The sequence below is a fragment of the Pundamilia nyererei genome, unplaced genomic scaffold (genome assembly GCF_000239375.1).
Source record: "Pundamilia nyererei isolate P.nyererei 1_Seehausen unplaced genomic scaffold, PunNye1.0 scaffold00091, whole genome shotgun sequence".
Lineage (NCBI taxonomy): Eukaryota > Metazoa > Chordata > Actinopteri > Cichliformes > Cichlidae > Pundamilia > Pundamilia nyererei.
Window position 1 is genome coordinate 131,691 of NW_005187492.1, and position 16,116 is coordinate 147,806.

General features: G+C 36.9%; 1 protein-coding gene across 4 annotated transcripts in view; it reads right to left on the bottom strand.

Annotated features, from left to right (window-relative positions):
- The window catches only part of plch1 (phospholipase C, eta 1), a 55,091-nt gene that overhangs the window by 9,175 nt on the left and 29,800 nt on the right, over positions 1–16,116 (bottom strand). For all 4 annotated transcript variants that reach the window (XM_005739280.1, XM_005739279.1, XM_005739278.1 and 1 more), the window contains exons 9-15: positions 13,949–14,120; positions 10,725–10,832; positions 8,797–8,955; positions 8,008–8,070; positions 3,930–4,024; positions 2,286–2,383; positions 2,011–2,190 (exon numbers count right to left, since the gene is read on the bottom strand). In XM_005739280.1, the coding sequence (XP_005739337.1) occupies positions 2,011–2,190; positions 2,286–2,383; positions 3,930–4,024; positions 8,008–8,070; positions 8,797–8,955; positions 10,725–10,832; positions 13,949–14,120 (875 nt within the window). The remainder of the gene's footprint in view (positions 1–2,010; positions 2,191–2,285; positions 2,384–3,929; positions 4,025–8,007; positions 8,071–8,796; positions 8,956–10,724; positions 10,833–13,948; positions 14,121–16,116) is intronic.

Sequence of the window (16,116 nt, forward strand, 5' to 3'; positions counted from 1 at the left end):
CAGTCTTTCAACTAGATGCAAGTAAAACACAGCAGAAAATAAATAAAGTCAAAGACTAGCGGTCCTTTTGCTCTATTTTCACCTGTAAAGCAGGAGTGGGGTAGGCGGAGGTTTACTCTGGTGCAGGTGTGCCGCAGCGGTCAGTGGAAGAATCCGCGAGTGAATTTCCCATTGCATCGTTGCACACTCGGTGCTTGTTTAGGGGTTTTTTTCACTGTAAAAAGAAGTTTTCTTCCCACGCACAACGTACACTAATGTTTTTGTCACTTTTTATGGAATCAAACTCAAAATAAGGTCAGTACTTCCACGCTTTAAACGCTGCATGCTCATACTCTCTCCTGCACTCGATATATTATCCATTGTTGATCTGCACACAGCTGTTGTCACAAACGGCGCACTCGCTTACGTCACTGTCATGAGACATTCTGGCAAAAAAATCACAGTTTTAGTAACGCAGTAACGCAGCGTTCCTATGGGAAAGTAACGGTAATCGAATTACCGTTTTTGCAATAGTAATCCCTTACTTTACTCGTTACTTGAAAAAAGTAATCAGATTACAGTATTTGTAACGTGTTACTGCCCATCTCTGGTCTTGTGTGCCTAGTATTTAGTTTTACATTCCCTCTCTTGCTATCATGGATATGTTTCAGTCACCCTCCTGTGTCCAACCTCGCTTGATTACCTCATGTGTGTATTGAAGCCTCAGTTTGCCTTAGGTCTTTGACATGTCTGTTTGTCCTGTTTATCCGCCTGAGTAGTTTCCCTGGTTGGATTTTGGGATTCTGTTTTCATTTGCCATTTGCTCTGTTGGCTTCCCCTAATGAATGTTGCCTTTTGCTCACTAACCCGATCTGCAAGTCTGCATTTTTAAGTCCACATTATGCACTAATAATGTCAAAACATGAATCCAGATAAACTGCAATAATTTCCCAGTACAGTAAGTCTAGCCTTATATTTAGTTATATCTAGTACAAAAATAACACATCAAATATATATATCGATCTACATATAGATAGAAAGATATCTATCTATCTATCTATCTATCTATCTATCTATCTATCTATCTATCTATCTATCTATCTATCTATCTATCTATCTATCTATCTATCTATCTATCTATATATATATATATATGACTTCAAAGGTTGATGAAGATGTTTCAAAGATGTATGGCCAGGGTCACAAATGACTGACTACGCTGTTTAATCTAAAATAAAATAAAATATAATATAATAAATAAATAAATAATAAACTGTTTTGAGTTGCTATTTCAACTCAAAACAGTTGAAATAGCAACATAACAACACATAAAGAGAGTGTTCCAGAGATGGTGAGTGTTTCAAAAGCAAAGATGGGGTTCTGAAAGCCTGCATAGACAAATAGTTTAACAGTTTAAGAAAAACACCTTTAAAAAAGCGAAATTGCAGAGTATATTGGAATTCTGTCTTCTATGGTAGTATATGATACTATAGAAATTTAAAATAATTACAGGAACAGTTCTTTAGATGGAACTGTTTTTGTTTTGCTTAAAAGAAATTAACTGTTTTAGATCAAGAAAGATTCCTATCTCTTCACAAATAACTACATTTCAAATTATATCAAGCGAAGGCCACCGATAAGCTGATTTGTATGTGTTCATGCATTTTTTAAGCAGTGTTAATGTATGACAGATAAATAGACTATTTCTTGCTTTCCTTCTTTACTTGAGTACTCGAAGCACTCTATACAACATGTATGATTCACCCATGTGTCCTTTTTGTCTATACTTTTTCTTCCTAAGTGCTTTTATCTAACATTCACACTCCAATGCATGCATCAGAGAGCAACTTGGTCTTGCCCAATGTCTTGCCCAAGGATACTTAGGTTCTAGATTAAAACAGCCAAGAATCAACAAAACACCCTTCCAGTCAGTATGTTGAACTAGGAGTATGGCATTTTTTAAACAGCTGTGTTTTCTAAAGCTCTCAGAGTTTTCTAGAACCTAATAAGATCTCTAATTTGTCATCTTACCCAACTGACAACCCACATTCCAGTAGAACTGAGGGTTGAAATTGGAAGAGTCGATGCGATATGCCGAGGGATAAATTCGAGACAGCTGCCTCTGGTTAAAAGCCAGAAACTCTTCTGTTCTGTGATTCACCAGAGACTGTGCTCTGGTCTCACTGAAAGACAGAACGTCACCTGCAGTACCTGAAGAAAAACGAGGAGTTGTTATAAGAAGTTGCCCTTAATATGAAGCTTGCATTTTGCTTGTGTGTGCATATGTCATAGCTCTGGTGTTTCACCTTCATTAAGACACTCCTGTGATGCAACAGAGTTGGTGAACACCACAAGATTTGACAGATCTCTGCTCAGTTTCATTGTCTTCCTCTTTCTTAAACACCTGAAACAGTCAGATGGACGATTTTAAAAAGAGGACAGAGATGACAAAGTGAGATCATCGAGGCAGATGGAATAAAAAGGATAGTTAAGACTTGAACATTCATCCATCCATTAAAGTATTTATATGAGAAAAGCATTGCAGGATAGAAGATTGTCCACTGGAGGCAACTTGGAAACCACAGGAAAAGAGCATCAAAGGCAAAAAACTTAATAGGGACCAGAGGATATGCAGTGCAGAAGACTCACTCAGATTCCCACATACAAACAACTACACTGTCATGCACCCGCAGTCTTAAAAAAAAGTCAGCCACTCAGACACATGCTTGCGGGAATCTGTATTGTGACAGTTCCCTGGGACATGCCTATATGAATATGCAACAGAGACTGGAAGAACAAAGAGAGACAAAGGTCTTAGTTGCAGACAGCCGCTGAACAAGGAAAACAAAGCTGGATTTCCACATTTTTTTTGCCAGTGTTGACTCAAATAGAAATGGGGGGGAAACAAGACCAACATGGACATAAAACTGAAAAAGAAGTGGACTATATTCAAACTGAGGATGAAAATGGAAATACTACAATTTACTTTGGTATGATTCCTTTCAGATTCTAAATAAAATACAGACCAAATTAGTGGCAACAATAACACTGAATTATGTCATTTTAACACCCCTTCCTCTGTTATTTTTAGTACATAATGAGTTGAGAGGATAGATGGGGGACTGCAGAAATGAAAGTAAAACATTAGAATCCTGCATCATTTATTTCTCAATAATGATATAGCAGTAATAATTACCACTTATTACTGCAGATGAAAACAAGAATTGTAAGACCACTCATTAGTGACAGGTAACATGGTGTGAAAAATATGAAAAATATTGATATGATATAAGTGAAGGCAAAAAACCTAGCAACACTGGAATTAGAGAAAGGTCAGGAAAAGTATTTTGAATATTTTGAGTTTTATTTCTGACAAATAATGTGGCATCAACAATTTTGCCAAATAAATGATCAAAGTTTATAATTATGGTTTTGAATAAAATATCCATCTTTGACTACAAGTTAATAAGCATATGAGCTGTGGGATGGTTTATTATTATTATTATTATTATTATTATCATTATTATTATTATTATTATTATTATTATTATTATTATTATTATTATTATTATTATTTTATGGCGCCAGTTTCATGCATCCTAGACCTTTGGTATTATTGGGCTTTTGTAGGAAGTCAGTAAAATGCAGGCTCAACATTACAGATAAATTTGAGAAAAGTGGAAAAGGGTGACTGTTAAATACAGTCACCCAAAAAATCTTTGATGCTGGTGGTAGCTCCAGATTTGACTCCTTAAACTTTCTACATAATCTTTTCTCCACAAAAACAAAGTCTTCTCCAGCAAACATACAATATTTATTTGGAGAAGCTTCAGTGTTTGCATGGCACTACCAGTGACCTGGATTGTTTCATGCTCCCAGCAGTCAGCAAGTATCCAACCTCTCAGCTGTCAGAGATTGTCAGTATTGTGATGAAGTGGTTCAAAGGTCACCTGTTGAACTGTCCTCCAGCCTCCCTCCCAGACTTCTCCTGACCATCTTCTTCCTTGTCCATGCTTTGGCATGTCAGCCTGGATTTGGAGTGCCTCTGGATAGTGAAGAGACAGAGATATGTAAACAAACACACAATTACACTACTGTAAAGGTTTGCCCTCTAAATAAAAAGTATAAACAAAAACATATCTAATATCCATAAAGCCACCTACATTCTCACAGCACACGTTCTTTATGCCTACGAGTTGTCACTAGTGTTTTTATAGCAAGTCCGTTTCACTGTGGCTGTTGCAGTATGTTTGAGTGTGTGATTGTGCATGCCAGTGGATGTGTCATGCATAGCATACTCAATCACTGCGAGACTTTTTTTGAATAAATTGTTTTCTGTTTTCTTAGTTTTGATGTGCGTTTAGCTAGTCTGTTCTAAGAGTAATTACAGGGTTAAGGCTGCCTACCAGCAGATTACTTGCACCCATGTGTGAACAGATATATACACACACGTGGGAGGGTGCACAAAATGCAAAGAGGGAGGCATAAAAGAATGAAGAGTAGATGTGTGTGGGCAGTAGAGGAAAATGAGGAAGGTAAAAGGAAGCGAATGGCTAGAGAGAGAGAAATTCAAAGAGAGAAATAACCAAACTGAGGAATGTGGAAATGTTTAGGGAATTTTTTCAAAAACCACCACCCTCTTAAAACTGACACAAACTTGCGTTAAATGCATGGTAAATTGAAATCATGCTGAAGAACTGAGAAGCATTGTAATCAGTTTCACTAGATTTTTTTTACAGTCGGCCACACTCTATAGGAGAAATTTACCATAAAGAAAATTAAAATTTGTATATGCATATTAGTATGCTTTATATCTACAATTATAATTCAAAGGTATGTGACAAAGAAAAAACTAACATAGTGGCATAGACCATCACAAAAACATGGATTCTATGAGTTTCCTAAGCTACCATTAGCTGGAAGTACCGTTTTTTTCCAAAGCATACTTGTTGATTTAATGTTTCGATGATGGTGGTAAAAAGCACTGTTCAAGAAGATGACGAGTTTAAAGGCCGTAACTTAGATTCACATAATTTCCATACTCATTAAAATATTCAATGACCTCTTGTGCTCAATGGATGAGACTACTCTCATCAAGATGAAAATCTTTAATCGAAGGATAAAGGTGATTACTCATAAAACTTTGCATCACTAGTTTATGGTGTGTGCAGGGACCGTTCTCTTTATGTAGAATTTAACATGTCAGAAACTAAGCTTAACCATTCCTCTAGTGCCAGAGTTAAAAATTCTAGGTTTGTTTTTTTTAATATGTCATAAAGTGTCATTTACATTAGCATTTGCTATGAAAGAAGCTTTCAACTAAAAGAAAGCAGCAGTTGCTTCTGTTTCACTTCTTGTAAGTGATGCTTATCAGTTAGAGAGCTGTCTCTGATGATGAAATAGAGCAAACAGTGTGGCAAGGTTGCACCAAATTAAAGTTCTGCTTAATAAAAACATATGTAGTCTAACATAACAGCTTTGAGGTAAGCACTACCTTCAAGAAGGCTTTAAAGTTGTGTGGCTTTTTTTCCAAACTATTTTAAAGAAGTGTTCATAAACAATTATGTTCATTTTCAGGGTTGTTCCTAAAATGCATTGCAATATTGTAATTATTTGATGAGCTGGTATAAATTTAGTGTTAAGGTTGTGTAACACTAGCTCTTGCCTAGAAGAAGAGCTGGTCTTTTTCTTATATACAGTGAATACAACGCAGCACTAACACAGTCAGGCTTGGCGTAGCACAGAGACTATAAGAAGATCCACACACAGTCGGTGACCCAGTGTTTTATATTTTGTATTATTATATAGTCTTTGATTTCATTGCTACTTAGGTTCTAGTCTCTTGGTTACTGTTCTGTGCTCCATGTTCCCTGTGTCTCCTCAGTATCAAGTCTGTGTCTTTTGGATTCCTGGTTCTTAGGTTTAGTTCTGTATCTATGTTTAGATCTGTCTTCCCTGTCAACCATGTCCCCTTGTGAAGTCTGCACTGTCCTCAACTGTCCTGTGTTTCCTGTTTTATTTTGATAGTCCTTGTCCTGTGTCCTTGTCTTTTTATATCTATTTAGTCCCAGCTGTGTTTCCCTCCCGTTTCCTATTCCCTCGTTACTCCCGCATGTATTTAAGCCCTGTGTTTTCCTTTGCCGTTTGGCATGTCATACTTCCTCACGTACTGTGAGTCTCTCCATGTTTTTAGTTGCCCTGTGTTTTGTTCTTAGTTTTATTCTCAGGGTTTTGGTTTGTTTTTCTGTAAATTTATGTTATGAAGGATGTTCCTCTAGCAAGAAGAAAAGCTGTCGTTCTAAGTTTATTTTCCGTGCACAAGTGTCTGCATTTGGGTCCATTTCCTGACTGCTCCAGCCATACATGACAGTTACAATATCTACAGTAAAATCTGACTAGTTAACATTCTATATCTAGTTTGCTTCGTGCAAAAAATGCATTCAGAGGCTTTCATATTTCTGTTCACGTGCACTTTTTTAGATTTGTGCATGAGAATCATTTGGTGTGAATCTTATAACAGTCACATTAGCACCCAAGTGAGTCACTTAAACCCTAAATCTCAAGAGATGCATATAAAAGACATTAGCCAGTACAGCACAATACAACTGATAAGTGGGTGGGAAAAAAGAAAAAAAAAGTACAGTAAGTAACACCTAGAAATAAATAAGTAAAAAAGTGTGGTGACAAAATGAGGTGAAGGGTATCACCAGCCAACCATGAGTAGAATAAAATGAATAGGAAACCCCGATGCACAACACCCACTACATTAAAATGACTGTCAGGAAACTGAAACTATAATACTGTTACCAACATAATGATATTCTGTTGCTAAATGGTTTTGCCTAATAAGCATATATTGGTTTCCATATTATGGGTAATATTACTGTGGTGCAAATATTGTTGGTACAAGATAATACCTATTTAATAATATGAAATTATTTTGGTAATCAAGTGATAATAACTTGCTATTTTCATCTTATTACCTTCTTGTTTCCACCCTATTACCCACCATTATTATTGCACAGCTGTTATTTTAAAAAAAGTGCTACGACTTCCAATTATTTCCATTGAGAATATAAGTAAATGCGTTTTTTGAATTTTATATTTTTCAAGGAAGTTAGAGTAGATGCCATTTATTTATATTTCTAAATATTGTCACTAGTGTTTTGATGGAAAAACAATTGCAAAAAAAAGCTATTCTTAAAAGCAGCCAATTTTAGCTTTACAATTTTGTTTTCTTTATATTTGTGTCAGTCAAAACATTGTCTGAACGTGTTGATAATAGTCATTATTATGGATTGTATAAGAGCATGTTGTGTTATTATGCATGCTGTTAAAAAAGTGCAAACCATCAGTGACAGGGAAAGACAATAACATGAAAATAAGATGATCAAGCACACTGGAAGTGTAATCAGTCACCCAAGAACACCTTTCATTTTACTCATTGAAAGACAACTCCAATATTTCTATTTGTGATACAGATTGTTTAATGTATATATTAAGTGCATAGATACAAAAAAAAAAGTCAAGAAATTATGACAGGATCTAACTGAAAACAAGCAAGAAGGTTTCAAGTAATGCAAAAGAACATGTCTATTTGGACATGATAATTTGAGGGTTCAAAAACACAGTATAAATACAACAAACTGCAGCTCTGCTGTTGAGCTGATGGAGCATGTTAAATCACCACCCTGGGTGAATTCAGTCAGGCTGGCTGTTCTGACAAGAGACTCATTGATTTCAGCCGTTTAGTGCAGGCTTGCACATTTTTCCTTCATGCACAAAGACAGCATTGATTTCTTGGGGCAAGTTTGGTCTGCCATTCAAATAAAACAAAATCTCATCCTGCTGAATATTAGTTTCCCCTCCCAAAAAAGATCATTCGAAAGTGGTTTAATATTCTAAGAAGTAAAATAACTGATTACAACCTAACCTGAAGCTGAACAAAGATGAATTACATTTTGGGACCCCAGATAAACAGAATAAGAAACAAGCACATAAAGCCACCTCCTTTTCTATGCTTCTTACCTTCTGTTTGAGTGTCGTGATGAACGATCTGCTTTGGGATTTCTTCAGAACCCCTCTGGAGCTCTAAAATATATATTTTTTAAAAATGCATTCAGAGGCTTTCATATTTCTGTTCACGTGCACTTTTTTAGATTTGTGCATGAGAATCATTTGGTGTGAATCTTATAACAGTCACATTAGCACCCAAGTGAGTCACTTAAACCCTAAATCTCAAGAGATGCATATAAAAGACATTAGCCAGTACAGCACAATACAACTGATAAGTGGGTGGGAAAAAAGAAAAAAAAGTACAGTAAGTAACACCTAGAAATAAATAAGTAAAAAAGTGTGGTGACAAAATGAGGTGAAGGGTATCACCAGCCAACCATGAGTAGAATAAAATGAATAGGAAACCCCGATGCACAACACCCACTACATTAAAATGACTGTCAGGAAACTGAAGCTTCTAAAAATAGCACGAGAGGCAAGCAGGGAAATTAAATATTAAGTAACACTGCAGACATTTAGTTTCTCATCACTTTCAGTCTGTTTTGACAGCCTTTGGATGAATTTGGATTATGTGGGTGGAAACATAAGATCCTTCAGACAGATGTGTGTGTCTCTGTGTTTTCATGTACCGGTATTTGGTTAGTGTGTTTGGTGCAGTAACTAGTCTGCCTCTTTATTTTCTCCATCCCCCTCCATGACTAATCCCATGGCCTAGTTGTATCCCCTTGATTTCTTCTCTTCATCTGTTAACAAGTATAACTCTCCTCCATACTCATCCCCACACATCGCCTTGAACTTTACCTGCCGCAGATTCTTCTGAAGACCCTGGTGTGTGGCTCGGAGCAAAGCTCTGATGCTGAAGCTGTCAGTGTCTTCCTTGTCTCCGATCCGAGACTCCTTTAAAAGAGAGTCCAGTTTCTTTCTGATGTGAGACTCCACCACCTGGTGGTGACCATTGCCCTAGGTGAAAGAAGAGACAAAAGGAAAACGCTTTCAGTGTGGTGTAGAGTAATGCCTTTTTGAAGCAGGAGCACACCTTATCGCTAATGCAAAGCACCTGAAATTGCAACACCAAACTGCTATAAATCAAACCTGTATACAGAGTGCCATATATTTGCAAGAAATAGAAGTAGAAGATGATAACTGCATATAATCACATATAATCTTGTGTATATCTGAGGAGTATCGATTTCCTTTCCACAGGTCAGAAGTGTATAAGCGATAATGATAATGAATAAACATCTCCATCTTGTTTAAAACTGTACACCTGCTGAATGAATGGCTGAATGTGAATGAGTAATTTTCTCAGTGAATTATATCTGGAGCTCAGTATGTGCATCATTCCATTCAAAATGACAATAAAAATTAATATTTACAAACAGTCTGAGTAATCAAGACCATGCAAGTCACCTTTTTACAAATCCGATGCATCATTACTGTACAAAACTTACACCACACTATTATTGTAATGTTCAGCTGTGACTGCTGTGAAAGCAAACTGGTTTTATGAGCTCAATACAAAACCTCCCATCAGTGGAAACCTGCCATCTCCCGTTTTAAATTGGCAATGATCATCTGAAGTGGCATCTGCAGCCTCGTGCCTCTCAGCTAAATGTGGAATAATGATGCCATATTTGGTTACACAACTATACCATCTGGAAGAGTCTTGTCCTCTTTTAAGCATTGTAAGGAGGACCATGGCACTATTGTATCACAATATGATGATGATTAAGAATAGCTATGAAAATAGCTCAGGGAAAACTAAAGAGCAGTTATCATAAGCTGGCATTAATGGCATTCTTGGACATATTTTCTAGCAGGCTGAGTACTAAGTGCATTTAAAGTATTTTTTTTTTCTGTTTACTTTTGACTTGAATCTACGCCTGCTTGATTAAGCACCGGTTATTCCAAAACATTACAACAATGACGATCATTAAAACTTTGCAAGCAAAAATTATTGAAGTCATTACCTCTAGAACAACAATACCATTTAGATCTCATTATCTAACCTCTGTTTATGGTGCCTGTACGTGGCGGTTGGGATTAATTCACTGCAAACTGTTTGTTTGTTTTTTGTTTGCTTGCCTGTTTGCTTTTTGACAGGGTGTTGTTTTTGTTATTATTTTTTGTTATTCATTTTGAATTAAGATAAATAATTTATCAACATCATGATTTGACATAATTTAAGTTCATCGCTAATTAATCAATGTTACTTGACCTGGTTATTTGATTTTCATGGTACAAACAAGTGTGGCTTAGAAACTTATCTGGAGACATTTCCTACACGCAGCTCAGTAATAATATGGTAACAGTGTGATATCAACGTAGAAATGAGACTGTAATAACATGGAAATGACAAGTTAATTACCAAAGCAAAATTCAACTGAAATCCAAGTAATATCTTGTATCGACAGTGGTTTTACCTGAGTAATATTACATTATTTAATTTTTCTTATTAATGTGGAACTGAAATATGCAGTTTGCATCATATTATAACAGTCTCATAATCATATTATCATCATATTATAATACTGTTACCAACATAATGATGTATATATTAAGTGCATAGATACAAAAAAAAGTCAAGAAATTATGACAGGATCTAACTGAAAACAAGCAAGAAGGTTTCAAGTAATGCAAAAAAACTTGTCTATTTGGACATGATAATTTGAGGGTTCATGCTTCGGTGTGTGCACATCATCATTCATAGATTTATTCCTCTCTCTTACATTACTGCTCTTGAGCTTGAAGTCGTCCTCAATTTCATCAGCGCTGTCATCATCGGACACCTCCCCTTCTTCAGCATCCGCAGATAGATAGGCAGGCAGGCGTTTTCCCTGCATGGGAAAAAAACACAGACCAAGACATGAGAGGATAGACATTTGACCCATGCATATGTCTTAAATGCATCGCTCATCCCTTTTATACACATGAACACCCACTCTGCTTGGACTTCTAAGATAGTCCAAGAATAACACAGCACAATTCAATATCTCTGACTCCAGAATATATACAGGCAGATAATGAGCATCCTCCTAATTTTTGAAGATGCTTTACTAGATTCAGCAGGAAAAAATTAAAGGATATAAGCACAGAAGACAACAAAAGACACACATATGTGCAACCACATACATTCTAAGCAGTCATCTGCAGAGTCTCTGAGAAGCTTTCCGAGCACTCCTTTCAGCACACAGTGGAAGCCCATTAGTAAGCCACTCTGGAGGTGTGAGTGGGAGTTAAAATTTTCTAAGCGTCTTTTTCTACTATCAATGGCATACTCTATGCTTACTGCAGTACATCACCACCCTCACTTCAGCAAGCAATACATCCCCTTTCCTTCTATCTATCTGTGACTGTCAAAAATCTTTACGCCAGTTTTCTTCATTGTCTTGTGACTGTCTGGCCTCTTCTGCTCTTGCTCTTCTGGTTTATTGAGAAAGGTGAAAGCCTCTCAAACAGAGGGACAAAAAAGATGGGGGAGCAAAGGACCTTTATAGAAAATCAATAATGCTCTTTAACTTTGCAGACATCTGACCATATAAGACAGATCCAGGTTTTCTTTTCACAGAGAACAATGCAGACCTTCTTCAACATTACAGATAAGCTGCACTATATCTCATTCTTATATATATTTTAAAAAATCCAACAAATGGTGAAAGCTTTTGTTGTACTCTCTCTTGGGGTCTCTGGGCAACTCCTACTGCACTGGTGGATAAGGATCTTGGGTCTCAGGTCTTTTTAGATCAACCACAATTTTTAGATCATTTTTGCTGGACACTTTTCCTGCATCTTGGGAGATGCTATTGCTCTAAACAGATAAGCTTGTGAGGCTAGACATGGTAATGTTCTTAGATAAACTTGCAAGTGCAACATCCATTGTAAGGTCACTCTAAATTGTTGCTTTTATGTATATGATTACATCGACTGAAGAATATATCTGATTGCTGTGGAAGTACACCAGTTTAGTAATACACAAAAGATTTTGTGTGTTCAAAAAAATTTGGTAAGTATATTTTGTTATTGCTTGTTCACATTGAGGTGTACTGTGAACAAGCTTAAAAGAAACTTCAAAATCAATCATGTTTAAATGACATAATACAAAATTATCATGAAGCATACTATGGTAAGAAGCCTACTTTGGCTGCTGTTAAGATGCAAACTACAACAGTCACATGCCAAATTAAAAACTATTAAAATTACCCTAAAGGAAACATTTGTGTACACTAACCAGGCACTCTTTTATGTACATCTGTCCACTTCAAATATCTCACCAGCCAATAGTAATGCATGGATAGATTTAAGTATATGCACATAGCATTTGCACATCTGCTAAAGCTAAAACCAAGCATTGCAATGTGGAAGAAAGGTGCACTTTGACCTGCTGGTTGGTGCCAAATGGGCTGGTCTGGAATTTCCAGTAAAATTATTTCTAGAGTTTACAGAGTATGGTCTGAAACACAGAAAATATGCAGTTTTCTGGTTAAAAAAAAAAAAGCCTTGTGGATGTCTTAAGTCAGAGGGACTGACCAGACTGATATGAGTGGAAAAGAAGTCAACAGTAACTCATATAACAACTTTTTTGGTATGCAAAAGAGCAATTCTGAATGCATGATATGTCAAACTTGAAACAGATGGGCTACAGCAGCAGAAAATCACACCAGATGACACTCCTGTTAGCTGAGAACAGGAAACATTACACAGGCTCACCTAACTGGACTAAAAAAATAATAATAATAATATAGTCCGACAGGTCTAGATTTCTCTTGGAGTATTCACATGGCAGGATCAGAAATGTAAATCGGTGTAAATATCATAAAAGCATGGATTAATGCTGCATTGTATCAATGGTTCAGGCTGCTGGTGATAGAATAGTGTGAGGAACATTTTCTTGGCACACTTTGGGCCCCTAAGTACCAACACCCAGCCTACCCGACTATTGTTGGTAACCATGTCCATCCCTTTATGACCCCAGTTTACCATCTGCTGACAGGCTGCTTACAGCAGGACAAAGTGCAATGTCACAAGCCTCAGATAACTTAATTTTAAGTTCATGAAAAACTTTATTAAAAATTAAAAATTTTATATTATGATCTGTCATTTGAGGAAAATTGCAATATATTGAGTTTCTTGAATAAGTACAAGAAACTGTTTGGGGTTTCTTTGTTTTCAATTTGCTAAATACAAATAAATAAATAAGGATGATAAACTTTGATATTTCAAAGATTTGTTGTGATGTTGTATGTGGTAGGTTGTATTATAAAATATTTTTCAATTCAACATTGCTAGTTACAATTAGTTGTCATGGTTATTTTAAAAAATATTCACACATCCAAGCACAAAAAAAATAAAGTGCAAGGCAAAATTGTACCAACATCTCAGAAAAAGCATAAAGACGGCACAAGGTTGGGCTGCAATTAAATAATTTATTCTCTTCAAAAGTTTTAAGGCTATATTTTGATCCAGCACCCTGAAGAAGATTTGATCCTCTGAATCAATTTTGCCTCGAAAACTAAAATAATTTAATCATTAAACTGGAGCTCAGCAGTTCTGCAGACTTTTGTGGTTGCAGATAACAAAACTTAAAGCCTCACTCATCATATACTAGCGTCTCATTCTTCTCTCTTTCTTGCCTATGATTAATACATTGACCTAGTTTTGCACCACTTCCACACCCTCTCCCACTCCCTGCTCCTCTTCCTTCACTTCATCTGTTTATTGGAAATAGTTAGTGGCCTTGCAGTACCTTCTGAACTCGTGCACATGAAGTAAAATTGGCATATGATCAGCACACTACTTTGTTCACTGAAGTGAGAGGAGAGCTGATGCAGTTGCATTTATTCACAGGTGTACTAACTGACACGTCATATTTGAATTCAGTAAGACATTCATTCATTTAAAGCATGCACTGTCAGTCCATCTTCCATTCGTCTAACCACTTTAGACTTATTCTTACTTTGATGAGTATCTTGCCTTGCAGGCTGTGAGGACTGGGTAATGTTTTGCAGTCTCCACTCAGTACATCTCCTATGTCCAGTTTGTCTGCAAAGATTTCTCGCAGGTACTGTGCAATCTTCTTTTGCTGCTGGATGCTACAGTGGTTCTCTATGGAGAGAATCACTGGATACCTTTAAACAAAAGAACAAGACACATACTCAGCTTTCTTTAAGTTACATAAACGCTGTCCACACTCTCAAAATGTACCTTAAACGAAATCAATGGACTGAAGTGAGATGGATCTGCTGACATGATCATAAATCACATTTCAAACTGTGCTCCCATTTCTCACCTCAATTCAACAGAGCAAAGAGGAGGTAAATCATAAAAAATACAGCTGCACCTCTGTGGCATGGCATGGTGTATGCGAGTCAGTGGGCTGTGTGTGTGTGTTTTCATTTAGAAAAGGTGAAATGACTTGTGGCCACACAGCAGTACAGCTCAAATGTCAGGTTTGTCAGACTGACAGCTCTCCCTCAGGGGACACAGCCTCGCTTTCACTCCCACCTCTGATCCTTGAAACACACACTTGCATGAACAACACACACAGGGACATGAGCACGCGCGCACACACAGACACAGACGCAGGCACTAGTTCTCTGCCAAAGAGCTAAAGACAAAAAGAGACAACAGAGAGAGAGTCATTTCATTTCAAACATCTAGCAGCTCCTCCCAGGTGAAACACCGAGGCAGCCCAATGAACTGCGTAATGTGTGCTTGTGCCTGTTTGTGTGTGCGCGCATGTGATGCGGGAGAGCAGAGACTCACTCTCTTTCATTATAGCCTCGGGCCCATTAATCTCATTAACAGGTGGCACTGATGATAAAAAATTTACTGAATATAGAAAGTGAAAATGGCAACAGGAGAGAAAAGAGAGCAATAAAGCACATGACATTGATTTTATTAGTCTGTTCTTGCTGTCATTATTATTATAAACACTTAAGTTAATTAGGATCAGTAATTTTTTCATAATTGGCACGTTTCACATGACAATACTAAACATTTATTTTATACTAGAGCGCATCATCATGAAATCTTTGTTTTATTTCTTGGGTCATTAATGGCTTAAACTATTGATTTGTACTCAGTACAGGTCCATAACTTGCTGGATAAAGGCACTTTTATTTATTTTTTATTTTTATTTTTTTCAGTTTTGCTGCTGTACACCACAGTGGAATCAAACAATGAATAAAAATCCATTATCTTTCATAACTGCAGTTGTAGGTGTGTCAGAGGCAGAGTTGTGGACCCAAAAGGACTCACCAACACAGAACCAAACTCAGAAGAAAAAAATTAACAGGAACAAAAGGCAAAGTACCCAAGTAAATGGTCACAAACATAAAATAATCTGATCCACTGACAGGATGACAAACAGATGGAAAGAACCACTACCCGCATGGGGAGAGAAGAGAGGGACATGTAAACAATAGCTGTGTCTCAATTCAGGGGCTGCATCCTTCCGAGGACCTGACCTTCGCGGTCTATGTGGGCCGAGTCTTCTGAAGACCGAGAAGGCCGGAAGTGCGAGGCTGTGAAATGGGACGGTCTAGCCTTCAGATTTGCGTCACCGCTGTCTCGGTGGAGTTTAATAAACTCAACCGTCTGCTCCTTGCTATGTAAACTATAACAGGACATTGGAGTAAATTCTCGACCATCTCACACTTCTGTTTAATCAGTCTTCTGTTTGATGTTTATTTAGCTGTGTGAAAACTATGATTTTAATCTCAGCCAAACTGATTTACTCAGGAACAAATAAAACACTGAAAAAAAGCCAAACAATAACTGTCGGCCACATTTGGAGCAGCCTTCAAATTGGGACAGCCTTCGTTGCGTCGCTATGACGTAATTGGCCTTCAAATGCGGCCTCAGAAGGATGCAGCCCCTGAATTGAGAAAAAAAAATACTAAACATAGCAAAAATACAACAACAAACAGGAACTAAACCTTAGAATATTAAATGAATCGGAATTAAACAGGTCCAATTACATAAACACTGGATCACCCAGCGCCATGACATTACCTGTTTAAGAATTACTTACAGAAGCTCAAAAAGTAACTAAAACAAAATGAAACAATTTCATGGTGGTTTTAACAGTTAGAGGAAAATCCTGGAGATAATTCATTTATG